Raw genomic sequence first — 23,744 nt, 5'->3', positions numbered from 1 at the left:
GCCTCTGTTGGGGGAGGCCACTGAGGCACGGGGTGGGGGAGGGGTTCCTCAGGGCCGAGAGTGTGTGTGGGCGGGCGTACTCGCGGGTCAAAGAGGGGCCTCACTGTGTGAGCTAGAACAGCGACTTCCGGCTGAGCAGGGCTGAGGAAAAGTCACCGCCTTCGGTCCCTCAGGTCTCTGTGGTCACCCCACCTCCAGCACTGGCGTAAGCCCCTTCCCTTCCGGCGGCAGAAGAATCCAAAAACACGCGGGAACGCGCGAAGGCAGTTGTGCGCAAGCGCGAGTACAACTTCTGTTCCGGTAATTCTCGCGAGGTTTGGAGGTGCGCTAGCTCGTGCTCGCCACGTTCCAGTCACGCCGCTCCGGCAGCCTCGTGCGGCCACGAGGTCTCAGGCGTGCCGCCCAGTCACGTGGGCCCGGGCACGCGTGCCGCCCGCTTTGGCCCTGCTCCACCCCGGCCCCGCCCCCTCTGCCTCCAATCTCCCCCTCCATTGGCGGGTCTTCGCGCTAGACTAGTAGTGCCCCTTCAATCTGGCTTCTCGACTTCCAGAGGCTGGGTCCCACCCAGGCCCCGCCTTTCGAACCGGGTCGCCACGCCCCTGAGACAGACCACGCCCCTCCTCCAACCTCCTTAGTTCGGCCGAGTCCCGCACCCCCGCCGAGCTTCCCCACTGCATTGGCTTAATTTCTCCCTGGACCCCGCCCCTCAGGCCGGCTCCTTCCCATCATTGGCGGGGCGCCTCCTCGGGCCCCGCCCCCTGTCCGGCTCCCCGCTCCCATTGTCTCGGCAGATGCCGCCTGGTCCAGCAATCGTGCTCGCTGTTCAGTTTTCCGAGGTCGCGCTCTTTCTCTCGCCGGCGGGGCGGTCCCGCGGCAGAGAACCGCCTTTCCGAGTTCGGGCGGCTTTCCTTCCTCCTTAGGACCCACTTTGCTGTCCCACGGCGGCAGCAGCTATGTCCGCGCTGCGATCTCTTCTGCTTCTGCTGCTGCCTCTGAGTCTTGGTCCTGGTCCTGGTCCTGGACCCGGGAGCGAGGCAAAGGTCACCCGGAGTTGCACTGAGACTCGGCAGGTGCTGGGGGCCCGGGGATATAGCTTAAGCCTACTCCCTCCCGTCCTGATCTCAGGTGAGGAGAAAGAGGAAGACTAGAGAATTGGGGGCGAGGGTGGTGGGCGGAGGCGGGTCCTCCCCATCTCACAATAACTCTCTTCCCTTTCAGAGTGACCGTTATAATCATCTTTTCATCCCCTAGTAATAATGTCTCTCCTTCTCCTGAACTTCCTTACCAGGATCACAATAACGCTCCTGTTCACATAATAGCTCTCTTACTCCACCCCCCCCCGCCCCCCTCCCGCCCCAGGAATCCCTTTCTAGTAACTAGCATCCCCCTCTGTGTTTCTTTCTTCACAGCCAAATTTCTCCCCCTCGCTATTTCTATGAGGTCTTTCTCTGATAATACCTTCCTGCTCACCAAGTAACCCCATTCCTCCAAACCCCATTCTTCCCATAGAAGCGGTGCTGTAAGTTCTTAGAGGCTTGGGGTGTGTGACGTTGGGGAAGGTCACCTGAGGACCCTCTGATCACTAATTTGGCCCCTCATTGTTTGATCCCATGGCTAATGGCAGTAGACTGGGGATGGGTGAGGAGACAATAAGGAGGGGATAGGGTCAGATGGGAATGAGGGGACAGACAATAGAAAAGAGACCAGACAGGTGGAAGAGAAGGGATGGCCCCCAGAGATTAGCAGGAGAAGGAAGGAATTTCATGACATCACTTCCCACCATTCCTCTGTGTCTCCTCTGTCCAGGTGAGCACCTCCGGATCTGTCCCCAGGAGTACACCTGCTGTTCCAGTGAGATAGAGCAGAGGCTGACCTGGGAGACTGAGGCTACCTTCCGAGGCCTGGTGGAGGAGAGCGGCTCCTTCCTAGTTCACACACTGGCTGCCAGGCACAGAAAATTTGATGGTGAGGACTCAGGATCCCCAAACCTGGTCTCACATCTCCTCTCTGTGCTCATGACCCAGCAAGCATCCTGTCCCTACTTCCCACTCCATCCCTAAGGCACCCCAGCTCTGGTTTAGACTCCCCTACTCCCACCCCAGGCTCTCTTTAGGGTCCTGCCCCCCCACCCCAATTCCTAGTTTGCCCAGGTCTCAGAGTTGCTCATTTTCTAATTCACCTGTCTTTTCTCTTCTCTCCCCATCCCCGTCTCTTCCTGCCTCTGCCCTTTTCCATCCTTTTCTGGCCTCACCCCACCTTACACCCCTTTCTCTGCATTTGCCACAGAGGTTTTTCGGGAGATGCTCTCATCATCTGAGCACTCCCTGGCCCTGCTCTTCCAACGCTCCTATGGCCGCCTGTATTCCCAGTACAGCCCCTTATTCAGTGGCCTGTTCTCTCGGCTGCGGGACTACTATGAGAGGTCCAGTGAGGGGTTAGATGATGCATTGGTGGATTTCTGGGCACAGCTCCTGGAGAGAATGTTCCCCCTGCTGCACCCACAGTACATCTTCTCCCCTGACTACCTGTTCTGCCTCACGCGCCTCGCCTCCTCTGCTGATGACTCTCTGAAGCCTTTTGGGGACTCACCCCGCCGCCTCCGCCTGCAGGTGAGGGGCCCCAAGGCCTGAGCTTCAGCCACCTCTGACCTAGTGACCTCTGAACTGTGCACCACTCACCTTCAAACCAATGACTCTCCTTTTGTGCCCGAGTCACCCCTGACCTGGTGATCCCCTATCCTGCATGGCAGCCATCTTTGACCTGGTGCACCTATCTTGAGCCCCAGTCACCTCTGCCTGACCCAGTGCTCCTTGGTCTCCTTTAATTGGATGCCCTCTGCTCCCTTCATTCTGTGCTCTAGTTTCACACAAATTCCTTACCCACTCACCTGCTCTTGGCCCCCAGCCACCTTTCTGCTAACTCCTCCCTAATCCTAATCTCTTGACTTCCTCTGGTTCAACTAAATGTGAGTTAGGCACTTAATATTTGAGAAGGATTTTCATTTATAGTATCTGATTTAATTGTCATCATAACTTTGTGAGGTAGCTATTAGTATCCCTATTTTACAGATGAGAAAACTGATCATCCCAGACGTTAAGGTCTCACAGCCAGTAAGTGTTAGTGCTGTGTTTCACACCCAGGTCTTCTGGCTTCAATTTCAGTGTTTGTTCTGATACACAGTCCCTCTGTCTCCAAGCCCTGTTAAACACAACCCCTCCAGCTCTTCCCAAGCCCAGTTCCCCTTGATCCTTCTAGACTATAATTCCTTTGAGCCTCTTGAATCTGCCTCCCTGTACCACCTGGCACTCCTAACCACCCCAAGATAACCCCACAAACCTAACCCCCACTGCGTGTCCCCTTGGTGCAGTCTCCTGGCCCCAGTCTTGACTAATCTACAACACCCTGTGGTTTTCCTCACTTTCTTTCCCCTCCGCCAGATAACCCGGGCGTTGGTGGCTGCCCGCGCCTTTATCCAGGGCCTGGAGACTGGAAGAGATGTGGTCAGAGAGGCACTTAAGGTTAGAGGGGGCCTGAGTATGGGCAGGGCCCAGGGAGGGAAGGAGAAGTAGGAAAGTACAGGCAGAAGTAGGAGAGGCCCCATGAGGAAGAGTCAGGCACCAGCTGGCAGGAGAGGCCAGGGGCCTTCCCATATCAGCCTCAGGCCCTGGCATCTCAAAATAAATCGAGAAGGAGGGGGCTGGAGTGAAGTCTTCCTGGTGTGATGATCCATGACCTCCTCCCACATTTGACCCTCTCCTGCCCTCTGATGACTCATATCCCCTGCCAGCCTCTGGGGGCCTGCTTATCTCCATAGCAGCCCAAGATTGGAGTACTGGCTTCCCTGATTTCCTCCAGGACCCCTCAATGGCTCCCTCTTCCTTGCTACTGAAGGCCACATTCCTGGCTTGGCCTTTAAAGCTCTCTCTCCACCACCTGTTCTTCCCTCCACCCCTGCCTCGCAAACCTCCCAGCCTTACCTCCTGTACTCTCAGTCTCCTCTTTCCCCAACAGGATGGGCTCAGTCTTGTCCTTGAACCTTTTCTCAAACTCCGCCACTGCCTCTCTACTTCCATCCCTCCCAAGCAGCAGTATCTGCATCCTGGCCCCTAGGAACCTCTCTCCTCAGATCTGTGGCAGTCTTGGGGTCTCACCTACTGCTATATGGGGTCACCAACCCTAGACGTTCTCTACATAGAGCCTGCGGAAGGTGGGGTGGGGTGTGTGATTTCTCTCTGTGCCCAGCACCAAGCTAGGCTGAGGGCAGCCACGGTGGATGGCTGTGGATGACACAGCCCTGTTCTCTGCCCCCAGGTGCCGATGTCTGAAGGCTGCAGGCGGGCTGTGATGCGTCTGACAGGCTGCCCCCTTTGTCGAGGGGTCCCCTCACTGCCACCCTGCCGGGGCTTCTGCCTCAATGTGGCCCATGGCTGTCTCAGCAGCCAGGGAATGGATCCTGACTGGGGGGCCTATCTGGGTGCGGGGATTCAGGAAAGCCTGGGAGGGCTGTCTGTGTAGAGGGTGGGTGGGGGTGGGTCAGGGAGAGAATTTTAAGCGGTATTGAGGGGGGACTATGGGGGGTGCTGTTCTCCTGTGAGTTTCCCCCATCCAACACCTTGCTCCTTCCCTCTAAGGCCAGGGTCAGGATCTGTGGGAATATTCTGGTTCAGTATCTCCCTGGCTGGCCCCTCATTGCACCCTTTCTCTTTCTCCTCTTCCTTCAAGATGGTCTCCTCTTCCTGGCTGAGAAGCTCCAGGGCCCCTTTTCCTTTGAGCTGGCAGCCCAGTCCATCGGGGTGAAGATCTCAGAGGGTTTGATGTATCTGCAGGAAAACAGTGTGGGGGTGTCAGCCCAGGTACAGGGGCCATGAGAAGGGAGGGGAGTGTCAGCCTGAGGGGTGGGGTGTCAGCTCGAGTACAGGAGAATGGTGGAGGTGAGGGCCTGGGGTGGGGGGACAGCGTGGGGTGTCAGGGACACTGTAGGGTATCTGGGGAAAGGGGGGGTGCCAGGGGAGACTGGGGTGTTGGAGTGGGGACAGAGTGTGGGTTTCACCGCAGGATGACTGTGTGGGGTCTCTTCGCTGTGCTGCAGGTGTTTCAGGAATGCGGGAGCCCGCAGCCGGCGCCGGCCCGCGCCCGCCGAGCCCCAGCCCCCCGGGAAGAGGCAGACCGGCTCTGGACGGCGGCGGCGGCGGAGGAGCGGCCCACGACGGCTGCGGGCACCAGCCTGCCCCGGCTGGTGAGTGGGGGGCGGGCGAGCGGGCGGCTGCGGCGGCAGGGGCGCGCGCTCCAGCTCGGCCCGCTCTCTCTGCTCGCGCAGGTGTGGGAGCTCCGCGAGCGGCTGGGCCGGGTGAGGGGCTTCTGGGCCGGGCTGCCCCTGACGGTGTGCGGGGACCCCCGCATGGCGGCGGACATCTCGCAGGAGGCGGCGCCGTGCTGGACCGGAGCCGAGCGGGGCCGGTGAGATCCGGGCGGGCGGCGGGGGGTCGAGGCCCGACTCCAGGGGCGGGCCGGGAGGGAGCCTTCGGGGCTGCTCTGCTCGCAGGTACTTGTCGCCCGTGGTCGGGGGCTCCCAGACCGAGCAGCTCAACAACCCAGAGCTGGATGCGGAATCCTCGAGCCCCGACCTCCAGACGAGGAGGCGGCGGCTGCAGCTCCGCGCGGCCACGACCAGGATGAGGGCGGCCGCCCTGGGACGCGACCTGGACCTGGAGGACTGGGGTGAGACCCGGGGGCACCCTGAGGGCCTCGCTCCTCCCGGCTTCCTGGGATTGGACCCGGGCCCACCCTCAAGCCCCGGGCCCCGCCCACTGCTTTCCGGGTCCCTCCCTCGAATCTCTGCTCGGTTATCATTCATTCCCTCATTCATTTAGCAGGCATTTACTGAGCGCTTATCTCAAAGATGAGGAGTAGAACAGTAGGGAGAGGGGCTCTGTCCTTGAGTTCACAGTGCAGTGGCGGAGACACTAAAACATACTTACAGAACAGTGGGAAGCTTCTTAGAGTGGGCAAAGGGCTGTGCATTGGGGAGGGCGGGCAATGCCGGGGAGGTGGGGAAGCTGAGAGGGGACCATGGGCTGGCTCCCCAAGGTAGAGTTTGCCAGAAAAGCACAGCATGGATGTTCATTTTTTTCTCTCTCCTGCTGTCTGTCTGCTGTCTTTGTCTCTCCTCCCCCATCCCTGTTCCCCTCTGCTGGCTGCTGCTTTGTACGTCTGTTTTCTCTCTGTCTTTTCCTGTTTATCCTCTCTCCTCATCTGTTTGTCTCTCTCTTTTTGCTGTCTGTCTCATTGTCTCTTTTCCTGTCTCCCATCGCCTTCTCTCATTCCCATGTCTGTCTGATCTCTCTCCCTTCCTTCCTGTCACTCACTTTCTCCCTCCTCCCACTCTCCATCTGTCTACCTGTCTCTCTTTCTCTGTTTTTATCTCGAGTTCTCTCCCTCCCTGTTTATGTCTCTCTGTCTCCCTCTGTCTGCCTCTGCCTCTCTTTCCCATCCTGTCTGTCTCTGATCCTCTCCCTCCCTGCAGATGAGGATGCCAGCGGCTCTGGAGAGGGACAGCACTATGCAGATGACTGGATGGCTGGGGCAGCAGCTGTGGCACCCCCAGCCCGGCCTCCTCGCCCTCCTCGAAGGGACGGTGCTGGGGGCAAAGGAGGAGGTGTCATTGTCCGCCACAACCAGGGCAAGACCAGGACTGGGGGGACATCCGTTGGTTTTCACACCCAACCCATCCTCATTCTCTTCCTCTCAGCACTGGCCCTGCTTGGACCTCGATAACAGGGGAGGGGTGCCCTAGCATCAGAAGGGTTCATTGCCCTTCCTCTCCTCCCCCCTCAGCTGGGTCTGGGGAGGAGTCAAAGGGGGCTACAGAGAGGGTAGAGAAGGGACTTTTTGGGTGAATGGCTGGGGCCCCAAATCGAGGAGATACCCATTGGTGAGTTAAGGGGGAAGTGTTCACAATATTTATTTTTTCATTTGGTATCTGCAGGAGGAGTGTAGGGGGCGGGCTGGGGCTATTTATTTAGGAAGGAGGTCTGGTCTCTCCAGCCAAGCCTCTAACGTGGGGCTGGCTGGTGGTCAGGCTCAACAAGGAGAAAGGGAGGAGTTTTAGAGTTGCAGTTGGGGGGGGGGGGGTTGAAGGAAGTTGGAGGTGGGGAGGGGTGGGGGCACCTGGTCTCAGAAAAGACAAAGCTGGGTGCTGACGGGGTGCAGGGCAGGGGACTATGTGAATAGGATGTCAAGATCTATAGGCCTGAGTTCTATTGAGTTTTTTCAGTATCAATTTCTTAAACTAAAATACCAAGAAAAAAAAGGGGGGGGCTCGTCTCATGACCTCTGCCATCCACATCCTTCACAAGCCTCCCCATTTCATGTTTCAGTGTTTATTCTACAAATAAACGGATAATTTATTGGATCCCATGTGTGACCTTCTGTCCCCTCAGCATCCCTTCCTGAGCCCTGGCTTCTGGCGGAGGCCCCAGCCTCTGTGACGGGCTTGGTCTCTGCCTGCCTCGTGCCTCTCTTGGAACTTGTTCTCTGGACTGAGTTTGGGCAAGTTGTCTACCCTCTGGATCTGAGCCCCTTCATCTGCAAGAATGGGGAGAATTGTGGGGACCGAATAGGAACTGTATGAGGAAGCACCTTGTCACCAGCAAAATTCCTTTTGAACATGAGGCATCATTAATATTACCACACCACTGCCCCCTGCCTTCAGAGTGGGAGCCCCTGTTTCTGTGTGTCAGCCTTTGGCTACCTTGTAACGACCTTGACAATGTCTCCTTTCAACTCTTATCTGTCACTTTCTCCTTCCTTTCTTTCCTTGTGTTGCCTGAATGAGTCTTTTGTTCTGCAGAAAGCAGAAACAGGTATAATTGATTCCCAAGTGTGAAAGGAGGGTAGGAGTGGTGTCTTCTAAGGGCGGGCTGCGTGCCCTGACAGAGGGAAAGGGAGGGAGAGACCCAGAGACGAGATCAAAGCCGGAGCAGCTGCTGGGACTGGCGGGACAAAGGGAGGGAGAGGGGAGGAGCCTGGGCGCTGAGAAAGTTTATGGGGAAAGTTGAGCAGAGCGAGGCGCTGGGCGGTGGCTGGGGAGGGCGAGAGGGCCAGACCCGATTTCCTTGCGGCTCCTCAGGTGGCCTGGTGAGTGGGCAAGTGAAGCCGAGGCTGCAGCCAGTGGAGGGAGTCTAGAATTAATGGGAGGAGACTTGGGGGGTTCAAGAGAGAACTCCGGAGGGGGCCAACAAAGGGCTGGTGATAGACTGAGCAGTCACCAAATCTGAAGAGGACAGAGCGCTGGAATGGGGGTATAGGGAGGAGACAGAGATGGATGGAAGGAATAGAAGAAATCTGGACACAGGAAGAAGTCCAGTGCAGGGCTGGATACCGAGGGCTGTGTTGGGGGAGGGAATTGGGGAAGATGCCAGAGGGGGCGGGTCTTTAGGTAGCAAGTGTGGGTTCTCTTTTGCCTAGGGTCACCCCTGGCTCATCCTAGACGGGGCTGTCGGGGCTTGTTGGAGGGGCCGTGGCCTGAGGTTGTGGGTTGTAATCTGAAGGGGCGGGTCCAGACTCAGTCCATTAGGAAGCTGGGGCCTGTGGGAAAGAACTCCGAAGCTCAGTGTTTGCGTCTTTCTCTCGGTATCTTCGTGTCACAGAGTTTTTCTCTCTCTCTCCAGCCCCACCCTCTCAATCTCCTCTGGGTGCACTAATGGGGTTGGAAAGTGGGAACGGGAGTGTGTAGGTGTGTGTCGAGGGATCTGGGTTTCATAAGTAACCCGCATCTCCCCCAGCCCCTCACACCCTGGGGTCTGCCCTGTGCTGAGAGGGGAAAGAGAGGCCTGAGTTTACAACGAAGGGATAGCTTACTCTTACTCGTTACGAAGTCACTCCTGTAGTCTAACTTCCCTGTGTTCATTAGCTGGTGCCCTGTCTGACCCTCATTCCCTCCTTATGGCTTCCCCTCTCAGCCTCCGGATGGGGCTCTTCATCCCAATCTGTCACAGACAGAGGAGCTCAGGAGGAAGCGGGGGGCTTGGCGATGTCCACCTCACTGTTGTATAAGCAGATTGATCTGATCTTTCTCACCGGGTCTCTTTCTTCCTTCCCTTTCCTTCAAAATCCCTGAGGCTCAGGGAGAAACTGTAGGTGGGGGTTGGGGGTACTGGAGACTGACAGCAGAGGAGTAGTTGTGGGGCCACCTGGAAGATCTGGGTGGAGAGATCTCGCCCCTGTTTTCCTCCCTGAATTAGGTCTCAGTTGCGGCCGCAGGAGAGAAGGCTTTACCCTCTTCTTAGACTCCCCTCCTTCCCCTCATTTCCCTTCTAGACGCTGACAGAGGCAAAAAACTGCTAACTCAGGGGGCAGACTCAACCAGGGCTGTGAGCAGTCCTGGGGAATGACCCCCCGATCTCGAACCGGCGCCTTCCGTGGCTGCACGGCTGTCTCAAGCTGTCTCTGCCTCTGTGCCTGGCCTTTGCCCTGTCCCTCTCTAGTGTTACCCTTCCCTGTGCCACATGGGCCCTCTGTCTTCTACCAGGACCATGCGCCTCTGGGGGCCTTGGAGCCTGGGGGTGGCTCTGGGAGTCTTCATGACCATCGGATTTGCCCTCCAACTCTGGGGGGGCCCCTTCCAGAGGAGGTGAGTTCCCATCTTGTCCCAACGTCCCATAGATGCCCCCCATTTTCTCCTCCCCATCCCACCTGGGGCTGTGACTCTTGGGGACTCAGAAGAGGCTCCTTGCCCTCGGTCCTTGCTCCACAAGATGCCCATCCACCTGCTGGTAAGGGACAGGACACTTCCTCTGCCATCTCTCCCCAGGCTACCTGGGCTGCAGCTCCGACAGCCCTGGGCCCCATCTCCGGGACCAGCTGTTCCATCCTGCCCACCTCGGCAGCGACTTGTTTTCCTGAAGACGCATAAATCCGGGAGCAGCTCTGTGCTGAGCCTGCTTCATCGCTACGGGGACCGACACGGGCTGCGCTTCGCCCTCCCCGCCCGCTACCAGTTCGGCTACCCAAGGCTTTTCCAGGCCTCTCGGGTCAAAGGCTACCGCCCTCAGGGTGGAGGCACCCAGCCCCCCTTCCACATCCTCTGTCATCACATGAGGTTCAACCTGAAAGAGGTGAGGGGTGTAGAGGGGGGTGGGTGGGGCTGGAGAGAGATGGGTTCAGGCCTGTGGCCCAGACCACCAGGGGAGGAGGCCCCAAGCCTGGGGGCTCCCCAGACACCACCTCACCTAAAAGTTGGGCATAGGGACCACAAAGGTGAGATTCCCTCTCTCAGCTGTCCCTTCCCCAGTAGTTTCTGGGAGCCGAAGTCCTGCCTTCTCCCATCTGAAGCTTACTGTACTCTCTCTCCTTGACCAATTTATTCCACGGGTTTCAGGGCCCTGCCAACTCTGACCCCCCCCAACTCTCCCTCCAGGTTGCCCCCTGCCTTTCTTGGCCTCTTCCACTTACACTACCAGGGCCCCTGCTCAGCCACTGCCTTCTGACCTGTCTTCTTCTCACTGCCCTCACCATTTCTGCCAGATTTTGAGGATCAGCTATACGCCAAGCCGGAGCCCACACCCCCAGCCTCAGTTCTAAAGGGGGAGACGAGAACACGCACTCACATGTCATCCATACACACACATCCGAACCTGAAAGCTCTTGGAGGAAGAAAATCAATGTGCAAATGAAAACATACAGGGAAGGAACTAACTTTTATTGAATACTTCCTGAGTGCTGGGTGCTAATCTTACCATCACCTTGCCAAGAAGGCATTGTAAGTGTCTCCAGTACACAGAGGAGGAGATCGGGTCTTGGAGAGCCTAAGTGACTGGCCTCTGTTAACAGAAAGTGGCAGAGCTAGGATTTGAACCCAGGCCCATCTGCTCCAAAGCTGAAGCGCCTTCTGTGGCATGTGTGCATGTGTGTGTTTGTATTTGGAACTGCGGGGAGAATATTCAAGAGGTGGGCTTTCTGGAGAGAGGTGGGTTTTAAAGGAAAGGGTGACATAACTTCATAGTAAGGAGAATATTAGACCTAGAGGGAGCAAAACATCAACAAAGACGTGGTGGTGGTGGTGCACGTGTGCGTGCACATGTATAAGAGGGGGTATGTGTGTGTAGGTGGTAGAACTTCAGCTGAGTGTGATCTAATGGGCAGGGAGGGGCCACTGTTGGGAGTGAGGCAATGACAATGAGCTTTGAGGTAGGTTTCTCCGGAGCTTAGGATGATTATCTTCATTGTTACCACCATTCATTGAATACCTACCATATTCCATGCACTTCCACATTCTTCAAGGTAAGTGTTAACCCAGAATTATAGATGGAGGAATGAAGGCTCTGAGAAGTTCAATAACCTGCCCAAAGTTACACAATTGGTAAATGGCTGAATTGCGATTCTATTCCAGGTCCACCTGATGCCACAGACTGTACTGCACTGTTCCCCTACGCCTTCAAAGAGATATACAGTTCACAGGCTCTGCCCTGCAAGCATGCCCATATTAGCAGAGCAGATTGGAGGACATCATGTCAGGGAGTCAGGTTCAATGAGGAAAGTCACGTTCAGAGGCAGAAACTCTTCAGGAAGCCCATGAGCTGGGTTCTGATGTGGATCTGCCTAGAGGACCATGTTAGGGTGTGGCTCAGCCCAATTCCCACCTTCCTCCTTGCTGAGAAGTGGTATCACATGTCCCAGGCCTGAGGGCAGCACCTTACTGGGTGGCCATGGCCCCCCAGTGCCCAGTCCAAGGGTGTCTTTTGTTCTCCAAGATGCCCGGGAGCCCCAGAAGTGCCCTTTGGCCATCCTGGGCTTGGCCTGCCCACCTGAAGCCTATACCTGAGACAGCAGTATTGTTGCCCCTTCTCCTCCCTCTCTGCTGCCAGTGACCCCCCTGAGAAGGCCCAAGGCCAGTTCCTTTCTTGAAGCTGTGACCAAGAGTCCCAGTGTAGGCACTTAAGAGGTTTTTGTTGGAGAAGTGAATACAAAGTTTGGTTTCTAAAGGTTTTACTGACCACGGCAGACAGAAAGGCCCAAGGAAATTAATGTTCTCTAGGAGTTTCCCATGTTCCAGGTTCCTTCATATCCTTCATCTCATGTAACCTCCATAATCACCTGGGAAGGAAGGTAGGATGATCCCCATTTTGCAGATGAGCAAATTGAGTCTCCAAGTTGTTAAGTACCTTGCCCAAAATCTGTGCAGCTAGTGAAGAAAGCTGGGGATTCCCAGCTTTCAGAAAGAAGAGCTGTCAGAAAGAAGTTTGAGGTTGGGGGATCAGCGGGCATTGGGCTTGCTCTTAGTTTCTTCCTGGCCCAGTTTTTTCTCCCTACGTCTGTTTTCTCTCCTCTGCAGGTACTTCAGGTCATGCCTTCTGACAGCTTCTTCTTTTCCATTGTCCGAGACCCAGCAGCTCTGGCCCGTTCTGCCTTCTCCTACTATAAATCCACCTCATCGGCCTTCCGCAAAGCACCGTCCTTGGCTGCCTTCCTGGCCAATCCTCGAGCCTTCTACCGGCCTGGGGCTCGTGGGGACCACTATGCACGCAACTTGCTATGGTTTGACTTTGGCCTCCCCTTTCCCCCAGAGATGAGAACCAAGAGAGGGAATCCTCAACCCCTCAGGGACCCCAACCTCCCACAGCTCCGCGTCTTGCCTTCTGGCGCTGACCCTCGAGCCCACACCCAGGATCCCAATGCTCTCTTCCGTCCTGCTCCCACTATTGCTGACAGCCAGATGTCCAGCCCTGCCTCTTTAGATTTGGAGTCCTCGTCCTTCATCCAGTGGAATCTGGCCTGGCTGGACTCAGTCTTTGACTTGGTCTTGGTAGCCGAGTACTTTGATGAGTCATTGGTTCTGCTGGCAGACGCCCTGTGCTGGGGTTTGGATGATGTGGTGGGCTTCATGCACAATGCCCAGGCTGGAGGTAAGCTGGGTGGAAGCACTGTCGGCAATGGTGGATTGACTGCTGAGGACAGGCAGCTGACCGCTCGGGCTCGAGCCTGGAACAACCTGGACTGGGCTCTCTATGTTCACTTCAACCACAGTCTGTGGGCACGGATAAAGCAATACGGCCAGAACCGGCTGCAGAGTGCTGTGGCGGAGCTGCGAGCTCGCCGAGAGGCCCTGGCTAAACATTGTCTGGTGGGGGGTGAGGCTTTAGACCCCAAATACATCACTGACCGTCGGTTCCGCCCTTTCCAGTTTGGGTCAGGTAAGGTTCTGGGCTATGTACTTCGGAGTGGACTGAGCCTCCAAGACCAGGTGGAGTGTGAGCGCCTGGCTACCCCTGAGCTACAGTACAAGGACAAGCTAGATGCTAAGCAGTTCCCCCCAACAGTCTCTCTGCCCCTCAAAACTTCAAGGCCACTCTCCCCATAGGCATCAGAGTACTAAGTCCTAGGCTGAAGAGCAGCTAAGCTTGAAGGGCACGTGTGAGGACTGTGGGACAGCCAGATGCATTTTGCTGCCCTCAGAAAGCATGTCTAGATGCTTTCCAGAGGATGAATGAAACTTTGCACGGATTTGGGCCCCAAGTCCTCCAGCCGGGTCCAAGAAATCCCAGTCCTTTGTCTCCTAGCAGCGTCCCCCCGCCCCCGCCATTTTGCCCCTTCCCCTTTCCAGTCCTCCACCTCCCCCTACCCCGAGGAGCGAACCATGGAGTAAACCAGAGAAAGTTTGGGACACGGTGGATTGGAATAATGCGTCAATTTCTCTATGAAATATTTGTTACTGGGTTCTGTTCGTCTCACTATGAAAGGTTTGTTGAATGAATAAATAACTTGAAACTTCGAGTAGTTTTATGTAGAGCGGAATGGGGAGGGGATGGAGCATCTTCCTGGGAAAAGCGGGGTTGGAGGAGGTTCTTTTAATATTTCTCCTCCGTAGTCTCTCCTAAGTTCTCCTCGCTGCAGCCTAACCCCAACGGGGCCCCGCCCCTCTCCTCCACGGTCCGGTCACCCACAAATTCCGGGGCCTCGGAGGCCACGCCCCTTCCCTTCCGCTTCCGGTCTCCCGCCAGACTTTGGGTCCCGCACCCCGGTTCCGGCCCCGCGGGGTCTCGGTTCCGGGTTCGTTGCCCCGGTTCCCGGCCCCGGCTGGACTCTCGGGCCGTCCGGCTGCGCGCAGCACCCGCCGGGTGTCCGGACTGCCTGGCCCCGGCCCAGAGGCCCCCTCGCCCTCCGCCGGCCCCCACGTCCCCGCCGCCCCATGGAGTCCCAGTGCGACTACTCGATGTACTTCCCGGCCGTGCCGCTGCCGCCGCGCGCGGAGCTGGCGGGGGACCCGGGCCGGTACCGGGCGCTGCCCCGGCGCAACCATCTCTACCTGGGGGAGACCGTCCGCTTCCTGCTGGTGCTGCGCTGCCGGGGCGGCGCGGGGTCCGGCGCCGGGGGCGGCCCGGGCTTGGGCTCCCGAGGGGCCTGGGCAGAACTAGCGACCGCCCTGGCCGCCCTGGCCTCGGTCAGCGCTGGAAGCGGGGCGCCCGCGGGCGGTGGCTCCGGAGACCAGGATTCCGAACTCCCAGGGGGCGGGGATCCTGGCGGTGGGGGGTTGTTTCGAGGCTGTAGCCCCCTCCTCACCCACGGCCCGGGCCCTGCTACCTCAGGGGGAGCGACCACGGTGAGGAGCTTGGGGTGTCAGGGCACAGGGCGGAGGGGCGGTTTGCTGGGTTCCAAGGACGGGAGGGGACGGACGCTGGGGGCCTGAAGCTGGAGGCAGATGACGGATGAGGAGAGGGGAGGGCAGAACCACGTACCGCGGATCTTAAAGGGAACGCCGCAGGCTGCCTCTTTGACTCTCCTGACCTCTTCACCCCTTTCGCAACTCCAGCTGCCTGTGGAGGAACCAATTGTGTCCACAGATGAGGTCATCTTCCCACTCACCGTTTCACTGGATAGACTGCCCCCAGGGACACCTAAAGCCAAGGTAAGACTGGCAAGGGGTGGAGCTGCTGTCCTAATTCACACTCCCTTTCTAAGGCTCGGCTGGGGCTGGCTGTCTCTCCTCTTGACTGTGGTCCTGTGTCCCCTGTGTTCAGATTGTAGTGACTGTGTGGAAGCGGGAGGTTGAAGCACCGGAGGTCAGAGATCAAGGCTACTTGCGCTTGCTGCAGACCCGATCTCCTGGGGAGACCTTCCGGGGCGAGCAGAGTGCTTTCAAGGCGCAAGGTGGGGAGGAGAATGCAGAGGGGAAGTGCCAGAGTTTGGAATTTGGGGAACAGGGTGGAGAGGTGATACTGGCAAGTGCCCAATCTGGGGAGAAAAGAAAGATTAGAACTGTGGGTTGGAGGTGAGGTCTGCTCCCAGCCCATCATTTCTTGCCTCTGCCCTCTCCCGCAGTAAGCACCCTGCTGACTCTACTGCCCCCTCCGGTTCTGAAATGCCGCCAGTTCACTGTGGCTGGAAAACACTTGACTGTGCTCAAGGGTGAGCAGACGGGCGGCTCAGGTCTTGGGTAGCAGCAAGGGCATTGACCGGGTGGCAGTTACTCTGGGCAGGCTGGTGGGGATAGGTACGTTTTGGGGGTAAAGGTGGGCTCCGAGGGGTGCAGACACTGAGCTGAGCTGGTTACCTCCAACAGTGCTGAACAGCTCCTCCCAGGAGGAAATTTCCATCTGGGACATCCGCATTCTCCCAAACTTCAATGCCAGTTATCTACCTGTCATGCCTGATGGCTCTGTGCTGCTCGTGGACAATGTCTGGTGAGGTCCTGGGGCGGGGCAGGGCCGTGAAGTGGTCGGGATGGGGGCAGGGCCAAGAGCTCTGGCATGGAAAGACCCAGCCCTGTCCCTCTTTCTTCTAAACTAGTCACCAATCTGGGGAAGTCTCCATGGGCTCCTTCTGCCGGCTCCCTGGTACCTCTGGCTGCTTCCCCTGCCCGCTTAGTGCCCTGGAGGAACACAACTTCCTGTTTCAGCTGAGAGGGGGTGAACAGCCCCCTCCAGGAGCCAAGGAAGTGAGTGTAAATAAGGGGCTGGTGTGTTCAAGGAAAAAGGTTAAGAAAAAGCAGTGGGAGGGAAGAGCCAGGGCACTGACTAAGGTGAGAGAGGACCTCCGATACATGTGATGTTTCCCTTTGTCCCTGCCACAGGGCCTAGAAGTTCCCCTGATTGCTGTGGTTCAGTGGTCCACCCCGAAGCTGCCCTTCACCCAGAGCATCTACACCCACTACCGGTGAGTCTGTGGGGACCCACACACACACACACACACTGGGCACCATCCTGTTCACCTTTGTTTTGCAACACACACATCCTGCTTCCCTCCTTCTCACTGCTTCTAGCCTGCCCAGCATCCGCCTGGACCGCCCGTGCTTTGTGATGACTGCTTCTTGTGAATCCCCTGTTCAGACCTACGAGCGATTCACTGTCACCTACACGCTGCTCAACAATCTGCAAGATTTCCTTGCTGTGAGGCTTGTGTGGACCCCAGAGCACGCACAGGCTGGTAGGTTGGCTGCCAGGCTGGGATCTTGTCTGAAGGAGGGGAGGGGGGAGGAGGAAATGGACATAGGTGACTTGTGGCAGGCTGCTTTGGCTTTGTACCTAGGTGGTCTCCACAGTGTCAGAAATAGAGAGTTTAAAGAGGCAGTGGGGCAGAGTGATTTTAAGGGCATTCACTTGGGAGCTGGGCTCCCTGCTATGTTTGATTTCTACCTCTCCCATTAACTAGCTGTGTGACCTTGGGTAGGTTACTTAACCTCTCTGAGCCTCAGATTCCTCATTTCTAACATGGAGAAAACACCTCATGGGGTTCTTATGGCGATTTAATGAGTTAATGTATGTGAAGTGATTAGATCTCAGCACACAGTATTAGCTATTGTTATTTATAAAACTTAGCAAAAGATAACATATACTCAGTTTATCCCACAGAGTGGCTTTGAGGATCAAACGACTCTGCTTGTGAAAGCCCTTTGTGAACTGAGGAACACTGTACAGATGTGTTACTGGTTGCTGTTTCTGTCCCCCAGGAAAGCAGCTGTGTGAGGAGGAGCGCAGGGCCATGCAGGCAGCCCTAGACTCTGTTGTCTGCCACACACCCCTCAACAACCTCGGCTTTTCCCGGAAGGGCAGTGCGCTAACCTTCAGTGTGGCCTTCCAGGCTCTAAGGACGGGGCTCTTCGAGGTGGGCTGGGGAGGGGCTGGGCTGTGTGGTGGGTGATGAAGAAAGTCAGGGTGGAAGGAGTCAGGGCCACTAGCTTCTGTAAAATACAATGGGGGGCACTAAAACGCTGGGCAGAGGGAGGGTGGAATTCAGATCTGACATGGGCCTGTCAAGTGGGAAGATGGTTTGGAAGGCGGTCTGGGGCCTGGAAGCTGAGCTGGAATGCTACTCCGTGTCTCCCCACCCCAGCTGAGCCAGCACATGAAACTGAAGCTGCAGTTCACTGCCAGTGTGTCCCACCCTCCGCCAGAGGCCCGACCCCTCTCTCGCAAGAGCAGCCCCAGCAGCCCTGCCGTCCGGGACTTGGTCGACAGGCACCAGGCCAGCCTGGGCCGCTCTCAGTCCTTCTCCCACCAGCAGCCCTCCCGTAGCCACCTCATGAGGTATGGAACCGCGGGAGGGGTTGCCAGTGGACTTGGTAGAGGCCAGAAGTGGAGAGGGAGCAGAAGGGGTTCTGGGGTCTGACCAGGGCCCACAGCCGCTGCCTTCCCCCAGGTCGGGCAGTGTGATGGAGCGCAGGGCCATCACACCCCCCGTGGCCTCCCCTGTTGGCCGCCCCCTCTACCTGCCTCCGGACAAGGCTGTGCTCTCTCTGGACAAGATTGCCAAGCGCGAGTGCAAGGTCCTGGTGGTGGAGCCTGTCAAGTAGCACCCAGCTGCTCTCCTCCCTCTTACACTCCCAGAAATCAAAAGCCCCCAGAGGGCGTCCTCTCTCCGGGCTGTGCCTCCCCTGGGATGCCTCCCACCATGGGTGAGGAGGCCCAGCAGGGCCGCCTGTCTGTGTCTGCTGATGAGGGACGAGGGAAGAAGCTGTGAAGTCGGCGGGTATGGCTGCAGCACTAAGCCAACAGTATTTCCCTGACCTCCTTGGGGGGGCTGGCCCCACCCCTCGGCCAGGGCAAGGCCTCCAAGAGCTCCCTTGCCCCCCGCCTCGTACCCTGGTTCTAAGTTTACAAAGTGTTTTCCTCATTCCTATTAAGTTGTCTTTCCCGCCTCTGACATTCCTTCCTGCCCACCCACCTGCAGGGCCAAGATTAGAGGGTGGTGACGGTAAAGGGACCCTGACAATGACAATGACCCTCCTGCTCAAGGGTCAGGGGAGATAGCTAGGTGGCCTCCTCCTGCCCTTCATGTTTACGTTTGCAGCCTGAAGCACTTTAAGTTGTGTGGGGTTTTGGGGTTTTTTTTGTCTGTCTATTCCTGTAAGTTATTCTTCAATGACTGCTTCCAACTGAAATAAGACTATTAAACGCCTGTTCAGGAGGGAGAAGGACTGTTGTTTGTGTGTTGGTGGCAGCAGAGACCCAGGGGCTCAGAATGATCCCTTCAGCATGCACACCACATAACTCCCCTCAGCTCCTTCCCACCCTTTTCTTTTTGGTTCCTAGTTTTATATGCCCAGAGGTGGCCTTGCCCTACCCCTCTGGGCTGAGGTACACAACTGTCTCTCTAGGTGGCAGACAGACTTGGGGCGTAACACCCACCCCCCATACACATATCCCTGGGCCCAGGAACATCAGACTCACGTTTATTAGGAGGAAGGGAGGGAAGAGGAAGGTCCCCTTGCCCTCATTCTTTTTAACATAGTGCAACATAGAGTCCCAAGCCTCTGCCCTTCCAGGTAGGGCTGAGGAAGTGGGTGACAGAAAGCCTTAGTTCTAGCAGGCAGCCAAGAAAGAGGTGGAGGAGGTCTGCGTCTTCCTCATCACAGAGGCTCAGGGACCCAGTCCACCTCTGCCCCTCACCCTCTGGCAGGCTCAGACGTCAATGGGCTCCCGGCCTCGGTTCTGCCTCTTCACCACAAACACCCTCTGTCCTGATATGGTCACCAGCAGCGTGTGTTCTCCAAAGACCACTGGAGGGGAGACACACCTTCCCCCACCCGGGGAGAGGGAAGGGAGCACAGAGTTAGGGGGGTGTGGTGGTCTCCATGGGGTCACACACAAACTGGTGGGGATCAAAGTCAAAGAGATTCGGGGCCGGCCTGGTGGCACAAGTGGTTAAGTGTACGTACTCCGCTGCGGCAGCCCAGGGTTCGCTTGTTCGGATCCTGGGTGCGCACTGACGCACCGCTTGTCAAGCCATGCTGTGGCGGCATCTCATATAAAGTAGAGGAAGATGGGTATGGATGTTAGCCCAGGGCCGGTCTTCCTCAGCAAAAAAAAAAAAAAAAAAGGAGGACTGGCAGATGTTAGCTCAGAGCCGATCTTCCTCACACACACAAAAAAAAGTCCAAGAGATTCAACAGTTCCAGGCTCAGAGATTTGAGGATGGGAGGTCTCCATGAAATCCCCTTCCTTCTCTTGCTTTCTCGTAATTCTGATGCAGGAGTGAATCCCAAGGGGAAGTAAGTGGCCAAAAACAGCGACCCCAGGGGGAGATGGTGGGAGGTTGGTAGGAGACAGGTGTTGCTTCCCTGAGAAGAGAAGCCCCTGGGAGCACGCCCCCCCCCCCCCGCCCCCATACCACCACCACCAGGGGCAGGGGCTGGGACTCACCAGACAGGCGCTTGAAGGGTACATTCATGCCGTGGTGCAGCCGGAAACCGCAGGCCGTGCTGACCAGCTCAGAGATGGCACTGGCTGCCTGCTCGTCATTCTCTAGATCCCCAGATGACTGCAGGCAGACAGAGGAAGGAGGATGGCAGAAATTAGGGGACAGAATTGGGAAAGAATTCCAGGAACAGTCACTTTGGCTCTAGCACCTGTAACCTCTCCCTATCTACTTTCTAATACCCCCAGGTCACCCCCAGTTTTGGAAAAACAAACCTAAAACTTTCCTATGATGTTGTTGCCCACCTTGTTTCTCATCCTTATAATACTGGGCTTCCCCCGAGAAGCAGTGACTCTTCATCCATTTCCTTACTGACCATTCTTTCCTAGTCCCTTGAAACTTGATATGTCTCCCTGTCCCCACTTATTTGATAAAACCACATTCTCAAACATCAGTGCCTACCCACCACTGACTTGTTCAAGGCCCCCTCTTTTCCTCAGTCTTCCACTTGTTGCTCTGTCTGCAGAATCTGAAACATAAACAGCCCCTTTGTCCTTGAACACCTCCCTACTACCTAACCCTTGCGTAGTGATGTGACAGTGGCCTGGGCTTCCTCTTTTCTGGTGACTGTCTCAACTTCCTCCTCAATATGTGCCTCCCACTACCCACTAGGTTAAGTTCAGTGCCCTTTGTTCTCCTGGACATTCTGTACCTCAGTTTCTTCATTTGTAAATTGGGGACAACAGTACCTACCTTATGGGCTCATTGTGAGGGTTATGTAAGATGATAATGGCAAGATGCTTAGAACAGCTCCTAGCAATATATCTTATTATTCTATATCAAACTCAGTGTCTCAAGTTAAGCCATCAAAATTCCCCTTACCTCTCCCCCTCTGCAATCAACTTCCTTTCTTAATTTCCAATTGGTTAAGGCACCATCATTCTAGGCTTGAATTCCAAGTATTACTGGATGGAGAAGTATCTTGTCTGTTACCCATCTTTAGTCATTACCAAGATATATTGATTCCTTTAAAATCTCTCCTTGCTCCTTCTCATTGCCACCAGCTCTGTTTCATCCCTAAATTTCAGTAGCAGCATCCCTGCTTCCGAATCCTGCCCCTCCTGGCCCATCTTCAGACCTGATAGAACAGTCTCACTCAATCACTTCATCAGCTCATGTTTCTGTTCAAAAACCCTTCAAAGCTCCTATTACCCTCAAGATTAATCCAAATGTGTTAACCCAGCCTTGACAGTCCTCCACAATCAGATCCTCCCTTACCACAGCCTCTTCTTCCCCCCAAATCTTTTCAACATATACCCACCACCAATTTAGACAGGCTGGTACCACACTCCCGCAAATATGTCCACCTCCCAGCCTTGAATACTCGCCTTCTTTTCTGCCTGTTCACAACCATCCATCCTTTAAGCCCAGCTGAATTCTTACCTCTTCCAAGAAAGTTTCCTTGCCCAAACACAAGTTATAACATGAAGGGTTGAATCCTTCATTTTCTGGACTCCATCAGTAGCCTTAACCACCTGCATTGCTTTCAACTTTTAAGCTTTAGCCTTGTCTCTCTAGCCAGATTGAAAACTTCTAAAGAGCTATCACTATATTGTACTATGGAACAAAATACAAAGCCTCTTCAACAAATACCACATAAAGACATACTCAAGAATAACTCGGGTAACAGCAGCTATCAACAAACCTGTAACTAGTGGTCTGACTTTGGTAAAGTTAGTAAACCTCTTTTACCTCAGAACAGTTATGAGACTAAGATTCCAGAGATTTAATTCCTGAAAGCTTACTATATGGCAAGGCACGATACCAGGAAAAGATCGAGAGACAAATTAGGTCAAACGGGGCAACGTTGGAAGAGATCACCGGGCCATGTGTACCTGGGAGACCCCGCCTCCCTTTCCCAGAACGCACCGCCAGCACTGCGCCTTCACTCAGCACCAGATAGCCGACCTGGTCTGGGATTCGCTCCAGCCCCTGGGTCAGTGCAGAAGTCTAGTGGGTAAAGATGAATCAGTGAGAAGCATGCTGGGAGGATGGTCCTTGGCAAACCCAAGTGTCTCTTGACAATGGCCCCCCAGGCTTCTTTCCCCACCCAAGGCCCTTCCAGAGCCTCTTCCCTCTACATGGCCTTCAACACTGATCTTCCTGAGCCTCCTTCTGTCCTCACTCTGCCTCTGGACCCGCCCCCCGCAACCCCGCGGCCTTCCACATCCCACCGTTGCTAACCCACTGGTCCCTCCTCACAGCCCCCTCTCCAATTCCCCTTATGGCCCGCCCGTCCCCCGCAGACTACTCGCCAGGCCCCCGTACACCCTCCCACAGATCTCTCCTCAGCCCTCTACGTCGCCACCCCTCCCATCTCCCTTCCCTGTCTGTCCTGGGCAGTGAGGAGGTGAGGGCGGAGTGCGGACCTAGAAGGGGGCAAACAAAAAGACTGGGGAACAGCGACGCAAAAGCCCCGGTACGTACTCCCGCGCATGCGTCCTCACTCACCATCGCAGCCTTTGGTACCGGGGCCGCTCCCTACCAGATCGGTAGCTTCCGGCTCCAGACCCAAGTCACGTGCTTCCACCAGCCGTTCTCCTCCTCCTGCCTTGCGCCCCCAGACTTTAGCCCCGCCCCCAGAATGCGGATTGGATTGTGGCTACGTCATCAGACTTAATCTGCCAGTGCAGAGCGCCGCTTCCTGGAGATGCGCGCGGATTGGTCGCAGACTCTCTTTAAGACTCATCTCCCCACCCCTCAGGCCCAGAGGGCGAGGTGTCGGCGGAGGGGACGGCGTGCAGTGGCGGGGCCGGGGGGAGGAGCGTGGGCTGAGGGTGTGCGCCAGCGCGCGCAGGGGGTGGTGGGTACGGGTTCTACCCCTGCTGGATTGCGGACGAGTTGGACTGCAAGAATGGAGAGAAGTGACGTGAAATGTGTGTGAGAAGCTGTTGAAATACTACTCTTTTGCCTGTTCCAGGCAGCTAAGAGGGGGATTTGTTCAGAAGTGGTTTTTCGTCCAGGGATTCTGTGAGGGACGGGGTGATGGTGAATTGAGTCCCCCGCTAGCCGAGGCAGCTGCAATACTGAATACCGTCTGCCGGGAAAAATTAGAAACAGTAACTTGGAGTCATTATTTAATATCTGAGTGTAACATAGAAATTTTTTGTTTTAATTTAGTTTATAGACCTGCTGCAATACTAATGTGACTGAGGCAGTATTGGTGAGGTAAAATGAAGGATGATTCTAGAAATAAAACAATTAGTACTTGTTGGCAAGGACGTGGAGAAATTGGAGCCCTCATACGTGGCTGCTGGGGATGTAAAATGGTGCAGCTGCTGTGGAAAACAGATCAGCGATTCCTCCAAAAGTTAAATATAGGGTTTATCTATGACCTACCAATTCCACCCCTAAACATATACCTAAGAGAACTGAAAACATATGATCACACAAAAACTTGTGCACAAATGTTTATAGCAGCATTATTGATAATAGCGCTGAAATGGAAACAACCCACATATCCATAAACTGAAGAATAGATAAGTAAAATGTGGCATATCCATATAATGGCATATTATCCAGCCATAAAAAGGAATGAAGTTCTGACATGCTACAACATGGATAAACCTTGAAAATATTATGCCAAATGAAAAAAATCAGACACACAAGGCCACATGTTATGTGACTCCATTTATGTGAAATGCTAGACTAGGCAAATCAATAGAGACAAAAAGCAGATTAGTGGTTGCTAGGGGCTGGGGGAGGGGGAAATGGAGAGTGACTGCTAATAGATATGGGGTTTCTTTTGGGGTGATGAAAATGTTCTGGAATTATATAGTGATGATGGTTGCACAATGCTGTGTATGTAATAAAAACCACAGAATTGTACACTTGGAAATGTTGAATTTTACAGTATGTGTATTATATCGCAAAAAAATAAGTACTGTTGGTTGAGGAGAAAGCTAATTAGAAAAGATGGATGCCTTTTTTTAAATGAGGTATGCTTATAATATAAACTTTAAATTGGAGGAGGATTTAGAGAGAGAAAGTTCTGTGGAGATGCATAATTAGCAAAGCTTCCCCAGGCCTTAGATATTGATGGCACTTTGTAGTAT

The 23,744-nt window shown here is 55.4% G+C and overlaps 4 protein-coding genes across 13 annotated transcripts; 3 read left to right on the top strand and 1 right to left on the bottom strand.

The window, feature by feature from the left end:
• Positions 1–778: 778 nt before the first annotated feature.
• Positions 779–7,109, top strand: GPC2 (glypican 2). Of its 4 annotated transcripts, none has more exons than XM_087417634.1 (11): positions 779–1,125; positions 1,807–1,965; positions 2,287–2,609; positions 3,069–3,140; positions 3,438–3,518; positions 4,312–4,474; positions 4,723–4,853; positions 5,090–5,236; positions 5,318–5,457; positions 5,543–5,718; positions 6,524–7,109. In XM_087417634.1, exons 1-11 carry the CDS (start codon positions 954–956, stop codon positions 6,772–6,774), a joined length of 1,815 nt encoding a protein of 604 aa, XP_087273760.1. In that variant the 5' UTR covers positions 779–953; the 3' UTR covers positions 6,775–7,109. The 4 variants fall into 4 exon arrangements, with proteins under 4 accessions (XP_087273760.1, XP_087273758.1, XP_087273759.1 ...); XM_087417632.1 differs by having other exon boundaries at positions 780–1,125; positions 3,069–3,110; XM_004442858.3 differs by lacking the exon at positions 3,069–3,140 and having other exon boundaries at positions 781–1,125.
• Positions 7,110–8,049: 940 nt separating this feature from the next.
• Positions 8,050–13,768, top strand: GAL3ST4 (galactose-3-O-sulfotransferase 4). Its single transcript, XM_004442857.3, has 4 exons — positions 8,050–8,136; positions 9,319–9,631; positions 9,812–10,115; positions 12,332–13,768. The coding sequence occupies exons 2-4, from the start codon at positions 9,507–9,509 to the stop codon at positions 13,355–13,357; spliced, it is 1,455 nt and encodes a 484-aa protein (XP_004442914.1). The 5' UTR covers positions 8,050–8,136; positions 9,319–9,506; the 3' UTR covers positions 13,358–13,768.
• Positions 13,769–13,988: 220 nt separating this feature from the next.
• Positions 13,989–18,400, top strand: TRAPPC14 (trafficking protein particle complex subunit 14). 2 transcript variants are annotated; one of them, XM_004442856.3, is made up of 11 exons: positions 13,989–14,596; positions 14,807–14,902; positions 15,015–15,144; positions 15,316–15,402; positions 15,557–15,677; positions 15,784–15,931; positions 16,067–16,149; positions 16,256–16,419; positions 16,943–17,097; positions 17,326–17,519; positions 17,632–18,400. In XM_004442856.3, the coding sequence occupies exons 1-11, from the start codon at positions 14,186–14,188 to the stop codon at positions 17,783–17,785; spliced, it is 1,743 nt and encodes a 580-aa protein (XP_004442913.2). In that variant the 5' UTR covers positions 13,989–14,185; the 3' UTR covers positions 17,786–18,400. The 2 variants fall into 2 exon arrangements, with proteins under 2 accessions (XP_004442913.2, XP_087273751.1); XM_087417625.1 differs by lacking the exon at positions 15,316–15,402.
• Positions 18,401–18,643: 243 nt separating this feature from the next.
• On the bottom strand, positions 18,644–22,230 carry LAMTOR4 (late endosomal/lysosomal adaptor, MAPK and MTOR activator 4). 6 transcript variants are annotated; one of them, XM_087417627.1, is made up of 5 exons: positions 22,141–22,230; positions 21,559–21,639; positions 19,635–19,752; positions 19,151–19,234; positions 18,644–18,991 (listed from the first exon to the last, which is right to left on the bottom strand). In XM_087417627.1, the coding sequence occupies exons 1-5, from the start codon at positions 22,141–22,143 to the stop codon at positions 18,894–18,896; spliced, it is 384 nt and encodes a 127-aa protein (XP_087273753.1). In that variant the 5' UTR covers positions 22,144–22,230; the 3' UTR covers positions 18,644–18,893. The 6 variants fall into 6 exon arrangements, with proteins under 6 accessions (XP_087273753.1, XP_087273754.1, XP_087273752.1 ...); XM_087417628.1 differs by having other exon boundaries at positions 18,644–19,008; positions 22,117–22,202; XM_087417626.1 differs by having other exon boundaries at positions 22,117–22,201.
• Positions 22,231–23,744: the final 1,514 nt, after the last annotated feature.

This window comes from Ceratotherium simum, chromosome 26 (genome assembly GCF_057802395.1).
Source record: "Ceratotherium simum simum isolate JZ-2026a chromosome 26, ASM5780239v1, whole genome shotgun sequence".
NCBI lineage: Eukaryota > Metazoa > Chordata > Mammalia > Perissodactyla > Rhinocerotidae > Ceratotherium > Ceratotherium simum.
This window is presented reverse-complemented; position numbering and strand designations above follow the sequence as displayed.